Source organism: Aureobasidium melanogenum, assembly GCF_000721775.1.
Source record: "Aureobasidium melanogenum CBS 110374 unplaced genomic scaffold scaffold_2, whole genome shotgun sequence".
Taxonomy (NCBI): domain Eukaryota; kingdom Fungi; phylum Ascomycota; class Dothideomycetes; order Dothideales; family Saccotheciaceae; genus Aureobasidium; species Aureobasidium melanogenum.
Window position 1 is genome coordinate 1,558,338 of NW_024470054.1, and position 17,332 is coordinate 1,575,669.

The 17,332-nt window shown below is 50.9% G+C and overlaps 8 protein-coding genes across 8 annotated transcripts; 4 read left to right on the forward strand and 4 right to left on the reverse strand.

Annotated features, from left to right (window-relative positions):
* Positions 1 to 2,452: 2,452 nt before the first annotated feature.
* M437DRAFT_62995 (uncharacterized protein) lies at positions 2,453 to 4,716 on the forward strand (the record flags this gene model as incomplete). The annotated part of the gene is made up of 2 exons (XM_041024183.1): positions 2,453 to 3,029; positions 3,080 to 4,716. The coding sequence occupies 2 exons, from the start codon at positions 2,453 to 2,455 to the stop codon at positions 4,714 to 4,716; spliced, it is 2,214 nt and encodes a 737-aa protein (XP_040883847.1).
* A 909-nt stretch (positions 4,717 to 5,625) lies between these two features.
* M437DRAFT_38866 (uncharacterized protein) lies at positions 5,626 to 6,843 on the reverse strand (the record flags this gene model as incomplete). Its single annotated transcript, XM_041019909.1, has 2 exons — positions 5,626 to 6,057; positions 6,109 to 6,843. Coding segments are annotated over 2 exons (1,167 nt in total), but the record flags the coding sequence as incomplete, so codon positions are not given.
* Positions 6,844 to 7,355: 512 nt separating this feature from the next.
* Positions 7,356 to 9,038, reverse strand: M437DRAFT_72350 (P-loop containing nucleoside triphosphate hydrolase protein; the record flags this gene model as incomplete). The annotated part of the gene is made up of 10 exons (XM_041025844.1): positions 7,356 to 7,584; positions 7,664 to 7,828; positions 7,882 to 7,939; positions 7,988 to 8,136; positions 8,187 to 8,296; positions 8,349 to 8,547; positions 8,604 to 8,726; positions 8,777 to 8,801; positions 8,924 to 8,952; positions 9,010 to 9,038. The coding sequence occupies 10 exons, from the start codon at positions 9,036 to 9,038 to the stop codon at positions 7,356 to 7,358; spliced, it is 1,116 nt and encodes a 371-aa protein (XP_040883849.1).
* Positions 9,039 to 9,507: 469 nt separating this feature from the next.
* Positions 9,508 to 11,145, forward strand: M437DRAFT_39967 (uncharacterized protein; the record flags this gene model as incomplete). Its single annotated transcript, XM_041020109.1, has 1 exon — positions 9,508 to 11,145. One exon carries the CDS (start codon positions 9,508 to 9,510, stop codon positions 11,143 to 11,145), a length of 1,638 nt encoding a protein of 545 aa, XP_040883850.1.
* A 355-nt stretch (positions 11,146 to 11,500) lies between these two features.
* On the reverse strand, positions 11,501 to 12,590 carry M437DRAFT_39528 (alpha subunit of succinyl-CoA ligase; the record flags this gene model as incomplete). The annotated part of the gene is made up of 3 exons (XM_041020027.1): positions 11,501 to 11,640; positions 11,695 to 12,055; positions 12,111 to 12,590. 3 exons carry the CDS (start codon positions 12,588 to 12,590, stop codon positions 11,501 to 11,503), a joined length of 981 nt encoding a protein of 326 aa, XP_040883851.1.
* Positions 12,591 to 12,980: 390 nt separating this feature from the next.
* On the forward strand, positions 12,981 to 14,729 carry M437DRAFT_39256 (histone acetyltransferase; the record flags this gene model as incomplete). The annotated part of the gene is made up of 1 exon (XM_041019977.1): positions 12,981 to 14,729. One exon carries the CDS (start codon positions 12,981 to 12,983, stop codon positions 14,727 to 14,729), a length of 1,749 nt encoding a protein of 582 aa, XP_040883852.1.
* A 302-nt stretch (positions 14,730 to 15,031) lies between these two features.
* Positions 15,032 to 15,408, reverse strand: M437DRAFT_81305 (uncharacterized protein; the record flags this gene model as incomplete). Its single annotated transcript, XM_041027528.1, has 3 exons — positions 15,032 to 15,109; positions 15,168 to 15,318; positions 15,371 to 15,408. 3 exons carry the CDS (start codon positions 15,406 to 15,408, stop codon positions 15,032 to 15,034), a joined length of 267 nt encoding a protein of 88 aa, XP_040883853.1.
* Positions 15,409 to 15,751: 343 nt separating this feature from the next.
* On the forward strand, positions 15,752 to 17,170 carry M437DRAFT_38937 (clathrin adaptor, mu subunit; the record flags this gene model as incomplete). Its single annotated transcript, XM_041019916.1, has 3 exons — positions 15,752 to 16,088; positions 16,145 to 16,236; positions 16,292 to 17,170. 3 exons carry the CDS (start codon positions 15,752 to 15,754, stop codon positions 17,168 to 17,170), a joined length of 1,308 nt encoding a protein of 435 aa, XP_040883854.1.
* Positions 17,171 to 17,332: the final 162 nt, after the last annotated feature.

Sequence of the window (17,332 nt, forward strand, 5' to 3'; positions counted from 1 at the left end):
CAAGCGGTATCATCGAGCGCAAATAATAACCTTTCAATGGCAGAACTTATCCACACTTTGATTCCCCCTTCATTCTTTCATCTTCAATCAAAGTTCTCTTTGGCCCCTCTGCTCTAGTAACAAGTACTGTTAAGCAATATCGATGCGTCCCTGACACGTCGGGTGCGACAATACTGATCCACAGTCTCTCTCTCTCTTAACCTCAAGTGCATGATGTAAGTACCAGTATCGCCTGGTGAATACTCTTCAATGACGCTGACAAGCAACAGAAATATGCCGAGAGTGTTTAGTGCAATTCTGCTTTTCCATTAATTCCTTTCAGACCTTCTGTTCAATGTAAGTAACGTTATCGCTTGATGATCTAACTCCAGAGCCACCAAGTATAGACCCATACTGACTATACACTAGTACTTGCTGTGCCTCATTGCCCATACTAAGGTTCGGATGTGAGTATCAATGACACTTCAGCTCTATATCAGAATCACTCATGGCATAATTAGTGATTGTAGGCCGCAGTTGTCTGCCTATCGACAATTCCAGATCGGCGATTTTGTCTTTGCTGCAGACATTCATGAGCACTGGGAAACTTTTCTGAGCCGACGTTCTCGAGTGTTTGCTCAACTACACGATCACGATGCCTTGGTAGCTTCCAAGTCTCCGTGTCGACTGGCTCCATACCTTTGCACTTTGAGCCAGGCATATTTTATTACTCTGGTTGACCGCCCTCCAGAGGTGCTATCGCTGGATGATTTAGCCTAGCATGCTCACTAGAAGTCTTTGGCAAGCAAGAAACCAACAGCCTACTGGAAATAGACAAGAACGGAGAAATGATAAATGCCGCGTCGACTCAAAGGATCCTGTGTGTGTGGTGCACCTAGGTCTGACAATTGTGCGGATGCTATAAACTCTGTTTAGAGATTTAGCCTCCCGGGTGCGCGAAGGATGTGCTTCGACAGTTCAATACGAGTGAGACTGTTGGAAAACAAATTGAGTCATCTCAGAAGACGGTTCGCGTTCCGATGGACTTGAGGGAAAGAATGGTGTCGAAGCTCGCAGGGAGGCTCTTATTGGGAGCTGGGCCAGTGCCCTAGTTCGTTACGGTTCGTCGAGGCGGGCATCGTCGTCGAGGCGGGCATCGTCGTCGAGGTTCGCAGACTGCCAGTGCTTACCCAATCGGAGCTCAACGTCGATTTGGTCGTCGCTGTCATCGCTGCCGTCGCAAGGTGCGGACCCGGACCCGGACATTTGGCTGCTTGGTACCTGGTTTGTTTGTTTCCTCATCAACCACTTCTTGTTTCGCTTCCTTCAGTGATCTGACACTATCCTCGGTTTTTTTTTTTACCGCTCCTTGACGCTATCTTTTACCCTCAGATACATACTGTGTCTTTCCGAGACTAGTCGGTGCACCTACGCCTCCAACCGACGCTCGATCAAGCAGCTTTCCATTGTCTTTTCTCGACATCTCGCCTCAAAATCTCCCCTTTCGGCGTCTCCAACCTCGTAAGTTCGCTAATCTACGTTGCACACAAGTTTTTCCCTGTCGACATTGGTTTTGGACTTTGTTCCACATTGTGCTCTCTTCCATTCTCAGCACGAACACATACTTCGAACCTGCTAACACCTCGCTGCGCAGCTTGCGACTGCTCGCTCTCGACATCACCACTCTTTAACGCCGTTTGTTCCCATCGCTCTCACCAGTACCGTCAGTTGATTTCCCTTTTCTCCCGCCCATCACTATTGTCCTGCCAAATCATCTCCCGCGCTCCACAATGTCATCTCGAGTTCGCCCTTCCAGGTGCAGCTCAAGCCGCAGCCAGTCGACGCGTCCCTTCATGCACAGCATCTCTATCTTGCCCCTCGACATCCACCTTGTCAACAATCTTCTACTCGTATCAGCACCTTCGAACTTGGTTCGCGCTCTGTTCGATGGAATGTATCGTGCATTGTGCCACTGCTCTACTATTTGATCTCACTTTGCAACCACTTCGTCGAGCATTCTACGCTGCAAATCCACGTCGATAGCTCCTGGGCGATCATCTTCTTCATCCTCCCTCCACTCTGACATCTCCATTGCCTTTCCACCTTTCCTTCTACGGCATATCCTCCCATTGCCCTCTCGATCACATCTTTCACACTTTGTTTCTATTCACTCAATCTGTTGAGCGAGTCCACTCAACGAATAATCGTTAGACGGAGTGCTTCTACAAGCGCACGACGACTCAAGGACACTTTGCCTAGCTGTCTGCTTTCACTCCTATCCTCGCTGACGTCCTTGCGAACAGTCTCTCTTGAGCATTGCATTGCTGGGTATGCTTCTTACCTAACCGATCTGCCCATCCATCTATAAGTATCAGCCAGTACTGTCAAGATCTCGTAAGTCCACTCTTACAGGATTCTTCTTTTCCATCCGCCCCGCGAGTTGCCCGATGCAGCTAACGTTTGCAGATACACCATGAGGGACATTGACGATTATCTGGAAGAGAACGATCACGATGTGTCTCAGAGATATCCGAATAACATGCATGATGCCGTTCATGACAGCTTCGATCTAAATCCTCTCGACCTCTATCATAGCTACAACAACAATCTTGCTTTCGACATGTTCAGCAATGACAACCACAACAGCGGCCAAGGTAGTCTTCCCTTACTCGACAGCGATGAGCAACAACGATCCTTCGCTTCTTCTGGTCTCGATGGTCACATGTCCTCTCCAAACTCGCAGCAAGGCCACGAGCAGCACCAGCTCGCGATGGCCTCCAGCCTCAACAGCAACTCCTTTCCCTACACCACACAGCATGATCAAGGCCCCTTTGCAGAATCAATTGAGCATGATATCACAGCCCCTGAGGAAGAGGACGATGAAGACGAAATTCCTCTGAAGAACGAAGAGCGTGACTCTGATGATGAATTCGAGGATGACGATGAGTACGAGGAAGCGGACGAGGAGACCAAAGAGGAGGAAGACGGTCAGAGGAAGAAAGGCAAACGCAAGCCATACAGTGGCACACGTTCCCTCATTCGCTGGCACAGTAAGACTACAAGACTCAACGCAGCTCATGACATACTAACGCATTGGCAGCCGGCCAGGACCAACTTGCACTGATGGCCTTGATCTACGAACTCGAAATGGACAATGTCACAATCCCGTATGCCAGGGTATGCAGGCATATCCAAGCTGATTCCAGACCTGAAAGTCAAGCATTGCCGCAGCACCTCACAAAGGCACGTAAGGCTCGTATCTACTATGGGCTTCCTGTGCCCCCACTAGTCCCGAGCAAGAGAAAGACGGACTCAGACAAGCTCGGAAATGTCACCGAAAAGGATGTCAAAGTCTGGAGCACCCTTACCTACACCAAGCCTGGACGCGACAACCAGGCTGATGGCGCTCCTGGTACCATGCGGCCTTATTATACCCCACTACCTGTTGCTGGCAGACCCGACCTTCCTCATTTTGACCCTACAACAGGAACTGAGGTGAATATGTCGCGAGAACCTCCCGAGACTCCGGCCAAGGCACTCCGAGCATCAAAACCCGCAAGCGCTGCAAGCAAGAAGAAGAGCAAGCAAACAGTCAAAGAGGATGCCGACAGGGAAGAGAGTGCTCCAATTGCTTCAAGCGAGAAGAAGGGCAGATCTCACAAGAAGGTCGTCAAGGTAGAGCAAGATGACGATGCTGCTTACAGCGAAAAGCCGACTCGTAAGGCTCAGAACACACCTGCAGCATCGAAGAGAAAGCCGGCTGCAAAGCCTGCTACTAGCGTCACACCCTCCAAGCCCAAGGGAGTGACAAAGTCGAAAAAGACACCCTCGACACTCAACAAGAAGATGTCAGCAATGGCGTTCAATTCGCCCGGAACCAACATTGTGCAGGCTGCGACCCCATCAAAGAAACCGAGAGCTCCCAGAAAGAAGGCCATGGTCAACGCTACTCCTGTGCTTGAGAATCTCACTGCTCCCAAGACCGTTTCAGCCGCGATCAACGAAACAGAGAAGTCTGGTCAGAGCTATGGCAGAGTCGGCATGAAAGCTCCCAGCATACCGGCCCAATCGCTCGAGAATATGCTCGCAGATCTTCCTCAGGGCCAATTCCAGATGGGTAGACATCAAGCCAGTCACAGCTTCGATTCACAGTCCACTATGTCGACAGTCCCCAGCCAGTCTATGTTCGACACTTCTGCTCAGTTCAACCCAAACAATTTCCACCCCCAGATGCAGAACAACTACCTAGCCCACAGCTACCCCAGCAATGGCTACGGTAATCATATGATGCCGAGTCACAACTCCTCTTTTGCCCACGGACACGGTGTGTCGGCTATGGCTTCTGGAGGAAAGCAACAACAGAGCTGGGATCTTGGAATGCAGGGACAGGGCGGCTACCCTATGCAGCAGTACAACAATGGCCACGGTCATGGATACGGCAACGTCAACAATCATGGTTCACCTTATGGCTTGGGTATCATGAACAGCACCGCTATTCTGCCTAGAGAGCATATTCAACTCGAGAACGAGCTGGGCAACTACAGCTTTGACAGCGGTCCTGCCAGCAACATGCTTCCTCAGCAGCAGCTCTATTCGGACGATAGTGCGCAGATGCAGACTGACGGCAACGACATGAAGCCCAACATGGAGCAGTATGCAGATTTCGCTGACGTCTCCAATTTTGGCAATGGCAGCAACATCTACACCGATTACAAGCAAACCACCTCTCACCACTGAGGTACACCGGTTACTTGTCTCGATCAAAGAACATCAAACTTGATCCTTTGACACCTGCGTGTCACCCAAAACCATCACAATTATAAAACACCTGGCTTCGAAAACCAGAAAGAAGACGGCTCCTACCTCACGATGGATGATTCAAGCTGAGCTTGATCGACTTTGAGTTGGTGGGATGCACGTCCACATTTCTCTATTTTGGTCTTTCGTCTCGTCCCTATCATCTCATCCACCGGAGGCTTTTTTTCATCACCTTTGAGCTGCCACTATGACAGCACGGCGTTTTCTTTTATTCTGTCTGATCCAGCACGATACCCCAAAGAGCAACAGCATGAGCGTTTTCCTTTCACAGCAGACTACACCCGAATGATACGGAGAAGACAAAAAACATAAGCAACAGGAGGAATGGTTTTCTTTGCAAAATCAGAAAACAGTTGGAGAGGATTTTCGACGGCCTGCCTTTGTCTTGACCAAAAAGAATACTTAGCACGTTTTCCTTTGTTCCAGTCGTTCCCCCAATACAGATCAAGCAGTGCTTAGCAAGTTCGATAAAGCAGAAATGAGAAATGAGAATCCATATGTCCTGTCAAAAATAACACTCTGCATGCTGAAAAAGTTGTACTCGGACGAGTCTGGTAAGTGCAAGTGCTTAGAGCTGAGAGGCTGCTGAGCATGAACTCATCATGATTCGAGGAAGGCGACGAGGTTGGAAGAACAAACACAAGTCATAAATACGTTTCATTCGTGATCGAGTGGAAGAAATACGCCTACGGTGTCCCCAGATGCTACACCCAAACTCTGGTGTCTATGAAGCCCCTCGCTAACCCAAGAACGAGCCAAAATAACCAAGAACGCCCAATGTGATATACCAATGCACGCAATCGCAGAAGCCCAATTACAGAAAGGAAATTATGATATGTAGACCTTCTTGATGTCACCCTCATCAAACTCTTGGGAGAGGTCGGTGGGGTCTCTGACTTTGCCTTCGGCAGTGCCGATTTTTTCGTTCAGCGCCATGAGTCTGCCTCTGCCATAGATGCGGCCGTTAGGCAGCATGACTGGATCGTCTTCGACATAGCTTTTGCTGTGGTGGGCGTAGGGAACGGTACGAGCGAGTTCATTGAGCTCGGTCGAACAAATAGGACAGACGGGTGTGGTTGATGAGGAAGCATTTGATGAAGAGGAAGCGTAATGTGAGTGACAGGCCGGCGTCTTCAGAGCGCTGAGGCCGGCAGACAGAGCAGTGTGGAGTAGAGGTCGTGGCGGCAGCGAGAAGATTTCGTGGTGTGTCTTGACAAAGAGCTCAGAGAGTTGTTGCCAGCGAGCGGCTGAGTACATGGTCTAGAAGAGGGTCAGTGATGGCATACGAAGAAAGCTCTGGCGGGCAGATACCTTATAAGGCTCTGTCATGGTATTCGGAGGATTAGCAAGCAGGCCTCCGGCACGCAGACCGTATGAATCATTCTGGTGTGTGCCTAGATGCTTCCTTGCGTGCAGGGTGGCCTCGATCAGCTTCTGCGGGTCTCCACTCCTGACAAGCTCAATGAATTGCTGCAAGCGTAACTCGAGCTCCAGGTTGCTGTTGATCTTCTTCAGGGTCTGCTTATTCTCTGAACACCAGGCCAGGCATTCCTGGGTACGGCCGTTCTGCAGGCTATGTTCTATGCGACTAGATTCAACAAAGGCTTGGACGTCGACCAGGTCTTCTATCTTCTTTTCCTTGGCCAACTGACTGGCGCTCTGAACATAACCCTGCCGCAACAGATAGTCGACCAGCATGCGATCCAGACGGACTTTGCTCCAGTCGTCGTATTTGACGTCGGCGAGGTTGGGGATGTCGTGCAGGTCTTGTAGGTGGTTGATGCGGGCTCGCTGGTGGCGATGCAGCATGTCTTCTTCGGCATGAAGAGCTTCCAACTTGCGCTTGAGAGTCTGAGCTTTGGCTATCATGGCGTCGATCGAGGCTAGAGTGTGGTCGGGAGTGGCTGATGGAGCAGCGGTAGCAGCAGCGTTGAGAGCGGCAAGGGTCTCGGCCGACGTCTTCTCGATGTGTCGTCGTGCCTGAGCGAAATTCTTGCGTGTCAGTTCGAAGGGCACTCGTAGAAGGGGTTGGTCCTGTTCGCTGTGTCAATCGACAACTACATTGATGGCGGAGCGGTGACGCATACCAGCAGCAGATGCTGGTCGGGATTGAGTTTGGTCGACGTGAGCTCGGCCATGTTTGGATGAGTGGTGCGAACCGCTCACTAGGATACGTTGGTTACAGAAAAATGGAGTCGCAAGACAAACAGCAGCAGCATGCACGATGCATCAAGAGCACTTGCCCGCCTTCGCTTGCGGCATGTGAAGCTTGACCAACTGCTGTGGAGAAGCTTCGTTACCTTTTCATACCATCACCACCTTCCAGACTTTCTTCCTCTTCCATGTCGCACTGACATGTCCATGCGTCTGTCGCAGTAATGCAGATATCGCTACAATCAGGTTCGTAATCAGAAGGGAAAGTGTCAATTGCAGCATCGCGACAATTTTTTGTCTTGCACCACTATTATTCTTTGAGTATGTAACTTTCAATTGCTCTGTGGTTGTCATGACCATCCTTTGGCGAACATAGATAAGCATTCTCTTAGCTTCTAATTCCACTACTTTGCTGCAAGACCAGATTTTGTACCAACAATCGACACCACATCCTCGTCAGAGACAACGTGACCCAGACCAACCCTTTGGGGTATGTGCTTGGCAGAGGCGCCCCAAACCAACGCATACTTGAAGCTATCCTTGAGACTGCGATGGATGGCATCGCAAACATCTTCGATTGTCGAATTGCCACGAACAATAAGTGCCTCGCTAAAGTCTGGGTCGATACCCTTTCTGTTGAAGTCGTTAGCTTGCAGTCGTGTGGAAAGCGAAAGGCTGTTGCTGCAGAAGAAAAGAGTAGAAAAAGACTTGCCTCTTGGTGTAGACACGAATCAAGCGAAGTTCTTCCCAGCATCGATCTACTACGTCCCTGACGCCGAGATCAAGCTCGCAACTCATGATGACAGTATTGGGTTCTCTTGCTAGCATGTCCATGTGTTCGAGACCGATGGCATCAACCTTGTTGTAAACGTAGAGGCTTCTTAGGCGTTAGTGGCAACGTAATATTTGTCTTATGAGAAGAGGACTTGCCATCTGATATATGTACGATGGTCCTTCATGATCACATCGATAAAGTCATCGACAGTGACTGGCAACTGTTAGCGCAACTTGAATTCCCGTACTTGTCTACACATACCATTCTCATCACGAACAAGCACTTCGCAATTCAAGATCTTGTAATCGCGGAGGATGTTGTACAGCATCTTCTCGTCGAGGCCGTTCTTGGGAGGCGTTTGGAAGGTAATTTTCATGCCACCAGCTTTTTTGGGCTTCAGGTAGATATTCCTGTCTTGTTTGAGCACGTTGCAGCGGAAGTCGGGAGCACATTTACTCACGGGGGTTCTTTGTTCAATCTGATGCCGACAGCCTCTAGTTCAGCCTCTAGCAGAGCTCTTTGCTCAGCTCTCTTCGTTGCATCCAAGACCATCAAAATCATGTCGCTAGTCTACAGATAGTCAGCAAGGAGAATCAAAAACGGCACAAGAGCGCAAGTATACCTTAGCAGCACTAATGACTTGTCGTCCACGACCTTTGCCTTCTGCAGCACCTTCGATGATACCTGGCAAATCGAGAATCTGAACTTCAGCACCTCCGTACTCGAGCACACCAGGGATAGCGGTAAGTGTGGTGAAAGCATATGCTGCAACCTCGGACTTTGTTTTTGTGATCTTTCCCATGAATGTTGATTTGCCGACCCTGAGAAACAAGAATCAGCAAGCAACACTACAACAAAAAGGCTGAGTATTACTTACGAGGGGAAACCGACGAGCGCAATACGAGCATCACCACTTTTACTGACATCAAATCCTTCTCCACCAGGGCCGCCAGCACCTGGGGCAGGCTCTAGCAGTTGCGCTCTCAGACGAGCAAGCTTTCTTGACGATAGTAAGCATTCATCTCTTTCTGGCAATGTTCTTGTACTGACCCCTTGAGAAGACCCAAGTGATATTCTAACCGGTGTTAGTGCGTGTTTTCTGTATTCGAGTAAGCATTCGGATCGCACCTGTTGCTTTATTTTCTGCGAATTGTGTTAGCCATTTGATTCAATGTCTGCTAATTCAATCATACGTACTCTGCGTCCTGGCCATTTCGGCCTCGATCCTGAGGAACAATTAGTTTTATGCTGTAAGAATTGTTTTTCTTTCCTCTTAGACATACTCCTTGATCTTTTCCGTGATGTTGACCATGTTTGCGGCTACTGGGAGCTTCTGCTCTCTTTGGACAGTGGAATAAACAAGGCAATATGCACAAGGTGGTAATGGCTCGCCGTTCGAATACAAACTGCACGCAAGCACCTCACGAATTCTTTGGCAGACGTTCTCCACCGCAGTCCAGCCACCAGCCAGAGGCTCTGTCCCACCCACAAGCACAGACCATCCGCACTTTCGAACGTCATCGAGACTCTGCCAAAACAGTGCCACGCGCCATCTTGTTTTCCAAATACTGGAACAGGTTAGACTGGACGAGTCGCCGATAGGTACGTGATGTCGTGGACGATGTGTTTATTGGACCGTCCATCTCATCTCTTCATTCTACGCCACGTCCAGTAGATTTCAGATCTCCCAGGAAACTCGTCCAGCACATGGGCTAGTACCACTCGTAGGACCTTTCCTTGAGCATATTATCAGGTGCCTACATCCTGATTCAAATCAAGGCATGCATCTCAAAGAAGCATTCATTCCGGTCACGCACTACGACATAATAGACCGTTTGAATGGACAATATGACAGACTACTGGCATCTGGAGACTACTACCCTTTCACCTACCCCTTCGGAACTCTAGGTGCCACGGTAGTCATTCTCTATCTTCTCGTAGACCATCGATCACGGCCATGGCTTCGCAAAGCTCGTTTTGCAGCATGGACCTTCATCACTGTATTTGCTATCTGGAACATCAGAAGCTTTCGGGCACGCAATCCAGCCGCCGCATTTGGTGTCGGTCTGATATCTGCCTGGTCAATACTGTGGTGCGGTATGATGCTTGTGATCAACGACGTGCAGCAAGACTTCTCGAGAATTGAAAGGAAAGAATCGCAATTGGATTTGATCTCTGCGTCTACACCTCCACAGACTGCAGAGTCGAACGGCCACGCAACTGGGACTGCTTTCCAAAGCGGCTCAACTTTGCACAGCCGTACAAGCAAAGTAGGCAAGACACAGACGCCATCTCAAAGAACTGGTACCCTTGCCTGGCAAGGCTATCCATCGGCGCCATTCGTGGAGCGTCTCGACTGGGTCGCAGATATCTTCGCCAACTTCAGGGGCATGGGATGGAACTGGCGAATCTTCGGGTTGCCCTCGCCACCACTATGGGTACAAGCACAGCTTTCTGGAAACTCTGGCACGCCGCCACCAGAAGAAGACGAGAAGAAAACTCTGGTCAGCCGTACCGGTGTCCACCGCTATCACGACAAGTCCTCTCTGCTGAAAGCCAACCTTTGGATCGTCTGTCGCGATATTGTGATTCTTGATGTATTGAAAACCTTGCTTTCACATGACGCTTACTTCTGGGATGGAAATGTTGCGGCGACGCCGAACTACCTACCAGCATCTCTTCAAACTTCTCCCGTCGCGGTGCGAAGCGCTCGTCTGTTGCTCAGCTTGACCGCAGTTTACACAGCACTGCAGGCTATCTTCGCGCTGGGTCCTCTTTTCTTCGTCGGTATGATCGGCCCTCGGTATATTGGCGTACGAGGTGAGCCCTGGATGTATCCTGATAGCTTTGGCTCATTCAGCAACGTGCTCGATAAAGGACTCGCGGGTTGGTGGGGTGGCTGGTGGCATCAGACCTTCCGTTACGCCTTCGAAGCCCCCGCCTCAAAATTGATGGAGGTATTGGACATCAATCCAAGGTCGGCCACTGGAAAGTTCTTGTCGCTGTCCATCGCATTCGCGCTGTCGGGTATGCTGCACGCTTGCGGCAGCTACACGCAGCTAGGGCATACGTATCCGCTTTCCGGTCCTTTCTTGTTTTTCATCTCACAGATCGGAGGTATAAGTGCACAGCTAGCACTCACGTCGCTCCTGCGTAGGCTCGGTGTGGTGCAGCGATCACCCACGTGGTTGCAACGTACAGCCAATTTTGTCTACGTCCATGTGTGGTTCTACTATACCGCGCCGCTGCTATGCGACGACTTTGCCCGCGGTGGTATCTGGTTGTTTGAGCCGCTGCCTGTCAGTCCGCTCCGAGCGCTGGGCTTGGGTGGGAAAGGCGATGGATTCTGGTGCTGGTGGGGAGGTGTTATTTGGTGGCACAAGGGAGACCGTTGGTGGAACACGGGTCTCGCGTTGTGAAAAGTGATGACGATGAGCGATTCGTTCTGAAGTAGACATAGATAATCCACATTTCAAGCTGTGATGCACAATGCACTTGAATCCCAAGGGTCAGATCCGAATCCCAGACTTCCGCAAGTAGATTTGATCAGAAAGAACTACCCGAACAGATAAAGAGCCTGCCGAACCCATGCGCGCATGATAATGAAAATCGGGAAAAATATAAGAAACTAGAACAAGAAAGGTTTCTAAGAGAGGTTACTGGAGTCTGCGCCGGCCTATACACAATGGGTTCTCTCTTTCCCTCAACATCCCAGACCATGTCCCGGTGGTCTACTAAAACTTCAAGTGGGTATTACGGAGTGAAAGCACGGATTTAGATCATGTCGCGCTTAACGAACTCTGCGTGCATGGTCTTACCGAGAGAAGCAGGGCTGCGCTCGACAATGACACCAGCAGCCTCGAGAGCCGAGATCTTGGAGTCGGCACCACCCTTTCCACCGCTAACGATGGCACCTGTTTGATTTGTCAGAAATGCAAAGTCGAATCAAGTACATCAGGTCTACTCACCAGCGTGACCCATACGTCTGCCAGGAGGAGCAGAGATACCAGCAATGAAAGAGACAACGGGCTTGTTGGCAGTGTTGTACTCCTTGAGGAAGTCTGCGGCGTCCTCCTCAGCGGAACCACCAATCTCACCAATCATGATGATACCATCAGTCTCGGCATCCTCGAGGAAGACCTTGAGGCAGTCGATGAAGTTGGTACCAGAGAAGGGGTCACCACCGATACCGACGACGAGCGACTGACCAAGACCGGTCTGGGTGGTCTGGTTGACGGCCTCGTAGGTGAGGGTACCGGAACGGGAGACAATACCAATGCGACCGCGCTTGTGGATGAAGCCAGGCATGATACCGATCTTGCATTGGCCCTATAGCATGGTCAGAGATGTAACGGCGCACTATTGGGTGTCTTGAAGATCATACAGGAGCGATGATACCAGGGCAGTTGGGACCGACGAGTCTGGTCTTGCTCTGGGTCTTGAGGATGTCGGTGATGCGGACCATGTCGTGCTGGGGAATACCCTCGGTGATACAGACAACGAGAGGGATCTCGGCCTCAATGGCCTCCTCGATACCCTTTGCGGCGACGGGAGGAGGGACGAAGATGGCGGAAGCGGTAGCGCCAGTCTCCTTGACAGCATCGGCGACGGTTGCGAAGACGGGCTTGCCCAAGTGTGTCTCTCCGGCCTTCTTGGGGTTGGTGCCACCGACGACTTGGGTGCCGTACTCAATGGCCTGCTGGGCGTGGAAGGTTCCCTGCTTGCCAGTGAAGCCCTGGAAGATGACCTTGGTCTGGTCGTTGATACGGAGGTTTGTGTTGGTGGTCAGGTACGAGGAGCTGCTGTAAGAGCGCTGGGCGACGCGCTGGGCAACGCGGCCCAAAGGCTGTCTGATTGACTGCATTGTTGAGGAAAAGAGAGGGGTGGAGGTGGTGAGGAAGGAGGTACTGGACAAAACAACAATAACTTCTTGACCCAGCTGTTTCCCGACCAGGTTTGCGAAGACCAAGCAAAAGCGCCGGCTTCAGCCGATTCAAGCCTTCTCGAGCCCGCGCCCTTGGCTCTTGCATACACGACTCGCGCCTGCCTCATGCGGGGAAACTTTTGATCAACTTTTTGTCATTCACTCCGCATCCATCTCGACCAGGCGCACATAATCGTCATAGTTCTGCTCCTGCTCGACCAACAACTCGGTCTTTCAACCTTCGACAGACCTCGACAACCATCCTCCTGCAGAGGCATCAACCGTCAACTCAGCCTCGCCGCTGCGAGCTTGCAAAAGCTACAGTCCACCATGGCCACCATGACCATGACCACCGAGTCCAAGACTAAACATAGTAAGGTCCCCAAGGGAGTCAAGCTCGCTCCCGAAAGCGAGAGGTATCTTAGAGCCTGCTCGGATGTGGCGAACGCATTAGTCGAAGACTACGAGAGTCAACTGGATGGCAAGAAACCCAAGAAGGACCTGAACCTCAACACGCTACGCAACAACATTGCCAAAAAGCACTTCCTCAGCAACACTCCACCCCTCACCGCCATTATCAATGCCGTCCCCGAGCACTACAAGAAATACATCTTGCCACGCCTGATCGCAAAGCCCATCCGAAGTGCTTCTGGTATCGCCGTCGTCGCTGTCATGTGCAAGCCGCACAGATGTCCGCATATCTCATACACTGGCAACATTTGTGTTTATTGTCCTGGAGGTCCTGATTCCGATTTTGAGTACTCAACCCAATCCTACACCGGCTACGAACCTACTTCGATGCGTGCCATCCGCGCGAGATACGACCCTTTTGAACAAGCAAGAGGAAGAGTCGATCAGATCAAATCTCTGGGTCACTCTGTTGACAAGGTTGAATACATTATCATGGGTGGTACCTTCATGTCGCTTCCAGTCAGCTACAGAGAAGAGTTCATATCCCAACTACACAATGCCCTCAGTGGTTTCCAGGCGACCAACGTCGATGAGGCTGTCTTGGCTGGTGAGATGAGCAGCACAAAATGCGTTGGTATCACCATTGAGACGAGACCCGACTACTGCTTGGACCAACACCTGAGCGATATGCTGCGTTATGGATGTACCCGTCTAGAGATTGGTGTCCAGTCCTTGTACGAGGATGTCGCGCGTGATACCAACAGAGGCCACACAGTAGCAGCAGTCGCAGAGACATTCAAATTGGCAAAGGATGCAGGCTTCAAGGTCGTAAGTCATATGATGCCTGACCTGCCCAATGTTGGCATGGAGAGAGATCTGGATCAGTTCAGAGAGTACTTTGAGAACCCTGCTTTCAGAACCGACGGTCTCAAAATTTACCCTACATTGGTCATTCGAGGAACTGGACTGTACGAGCTCTGGAGAACGGGTCGCTACAAGAACTACACACCCAATGCGCTGATCGATCTGGTTGCTCGCATCCTAGCCCTGGTACCGCCATGGACCCGTATCTATCGTGTACAGCGTGATATTCCCATGCCTCTTGTTACATCAGGCGTTGAGAACGGCAACTTACGCGAGCTGGCTTTGTCTCGTATGAAGGACTTTGGCACCACATGTCGTGATGTCCGTACTCGCGAGGTTGGTATCAACGAGGTCAAAAACAAGATTCGACCCTCGCAAGTCGAATTGGTCCGCCGAGACTACACAGCAAATGGTGGATGGGAAACCTTCCTGGCTTACGAGGACCCTAAGCAAGATATCCTGATTGGTTTGTTACGTCTACGCAAATGCAGCTCAACGCACACGTTCCGACCAGAGCTCACTGGACAGCCGACGAGTTTGGTGCGTGAGCTACATGTGTACGGCTCGGCAGTGCCGGTGCATGGGCGCGATCCCAGAAAGTTCCAACACCAAGGTTACGGTACGCTATTGATGGAAGAGGCTGAGAGAATCGCGCGTGACGAGCATGGTAGTGAGAAACTCAGCATCATTTCAGGTGTGGGAGTACGCAGCTACTACGCCAAGCTCGGATATTGGCTCGACGGACCGTACATGAGCAAATGGCTGAAGCCCAAGGATGACGAAGAGAGTGACGATGGATTCTGATGTTAACTTCTGATGGTTGGTGGAGTTATGATGCATTTAACGGATATCAACATGGACGGCGGCGTTACAGGACAGGTCGAAGTAGATGGAAGCTGCAAACTTGCAAAAGATAGATGATAGGTATACACAAGGGTGATTGCGCCCGGTTGCCTCCCAATGGAAAATGTCTATAACAAACCGAACCTCGAAGAAAGATTAACGCCGCGCCGAGAAAGCAAAAGTGGTGGTGATGGTCATGATGTCGAAAAACGAGGGTCAGATTACCGAAGGTATCTGTTGCTCTGTGTAGGGATTTTGTGGGATTATGACAGGGCAATGGCGCCTCTTGATCTGTCTCGTTGGTGCAGATAAGCTTGGCCGGCGCAAAAGACGAGGAAAGCCTGGGATGGCAATCAGTACAAGGAGAATGCGAGGGTAAGGAGCAGTAGAGTGACATACGCCATAGATGGCAACGGCACCAAAGACAGAGGCAGCGACGGCAGCGCCGTCGGCGGGGTCTTCCTCAGAACCCATCATGGAGTGGTTGTTTGTCTTGAAGAGAGCACCAATGACGGAGAGAATGACGATGGCGAAGACGGAGATGACAACACTGTCGCTACGTTAATAGGATCCCAAGGAAAGTCGACACAAGAAGAGCGCACCATGTCCAGGCATTAAAGGCGGATACGACAGGCTTCATGGTGGTGAATTGAGGCGTGCAGTCGTCGAGGCGGCGGTTCGCGGTTGGGTCAAGGATGTGGTTCGAAGGATGACGTGGTAGAATGTGCAACGCAGAAGTTTGTGGCTGGCGTCTTTTGCTTAAGCGGGAGAGTTGATGGTCGTAAATTGGCTTCCTCTAGAGTGGGATGGGTCAAGGTACGAGTAGGCAGTCGCAGCGTCGCAGGTGTAGCTGACGTGCTTGGTTGCAGTCGGCCGCGTTTGCCAAGCGCCTTCCCCGACCTCCGCTGCTGGACCCCTCGATCACCTATAGCCAGCCTATAGCACTTTGTAGCATCTAGTCACAAGCACTCGAGCAATTCGCCATGATCTCGGGCATCCTCATCTTCAACCAGAAGGGCGAGAACCTCATCTTTCGCGCCTTCCGCAATGACTGCCGCCCGCGTCTCGCCGATGTCTTCCGTATCCAGGTCATCTCCAACCCTCTGGTTCGCTCGCCCATCCTGACCCTTGGTTCCACCACCTTCAGCCATGTCAAGCACGAGAACATCTTCATCGTCGCCGTCACAAAGGGCAATGCCAATGCCGCTCTGGTCTTTGAGTTCCTGTACCGCTTGATCCAGCTCGGCCGCTCCTACTTCGCCAAGTTTGACGAGGAGGCCGTCAAGAACAACTTTGTCCTGATCTACGAATTGCTCGATGGTCCGTCCTAGTCTTCGAATTATCTTGCCACAATCTGCTCACCACCCTCTGTCTAGAGATCCTCGACTTTGGCTATCCTCAGAACACTGACACAGACACTCTCAAGATGTACATCACCACCGAAGGTGTCAAGTCCGAGAGGAACCTCGTCGTACGCCCGCCTACCTCGCCATCTGTACATCCAATTGCTTACACTTCAACAGGAGGATTCGTCCAAGATCACAATGCAAGCCACCGGTGCCATGTCCTGGAGACGAGACAACATCAAGTACCGCAAGAACGAAGCCTTTGTCGACGTTATCGAAGATGTCAACCTCCTCATGTCCGCCAATGGAACCGTCCTGCGTGCCGATGTCAACGGTCAGATCGAGATGCGCGCTTACCTCTCTGGTACTCCTGAATGCAAGTTTGGTCTCAACGACCGTCTTACACTTGGCGAGGAGGCTCTGGCCTCGCCTTCTGGAAATATGGCCGGCACAAAAGCCACAAAGGCTGCCGCTGGAAGTGTCACCCTCGAAGATTGTCAATTCCATCAGTGCGTGCGTTTGGGCAAATTCGACACCGACAGAACAATCTCCTTTATTCCTCCCGATGGTAGCTTTGAGCTAATGCGATACCGTGCCACCGAGAACATCAACTTACCTTTCAAGGTTCACGCCATTGTGAATGAGATTGGAAAGACAAAGGTTGAGTATAGCATTGCCATCAAGGCAAACTATGGCACAAAGCTCTTCGCCACAAATGTTGTCATTCGCATCCCGACTCCTCTCAATACTGCCTCCATCACCGAACGAACTTCTCAAGGAAAGGCCAAGTACGAGCCTGAACACAACAACATTGTCTGGAAGATTGCCCGCTTCACCGGTGGCTCTGAATACGTGCTCAGCGCTGAAGCTCAACTTACCTCCATGACCAACCAAAAGGCTTGGAGTAGACCGCCATTAAGTCTGAACTTCTCGCTGCTCATGTTTACAAGTTCAGGTCTGTTGGTGAGATATCTCAAAGTCTTTGAGAAGAGTCAGTATAGCAGTGTGAAGTGGGTGCGGTACATGACACGAGCGGGCAGTTACGAGATACGGTAAGTCCTTCAGCATCTACCAGTGTCCTGGTCACTTGCTAACACGACTTTAGTTTCTAAACCTATTGATTAAGCGCGCATCGTTTGGACTTTTCAGCATGGCGTCTTTTCTTGCAAGCAAAAGTGTAAAGCATTTTGCAGGGGGCTTTAAAGGGCGTTTCTTGTC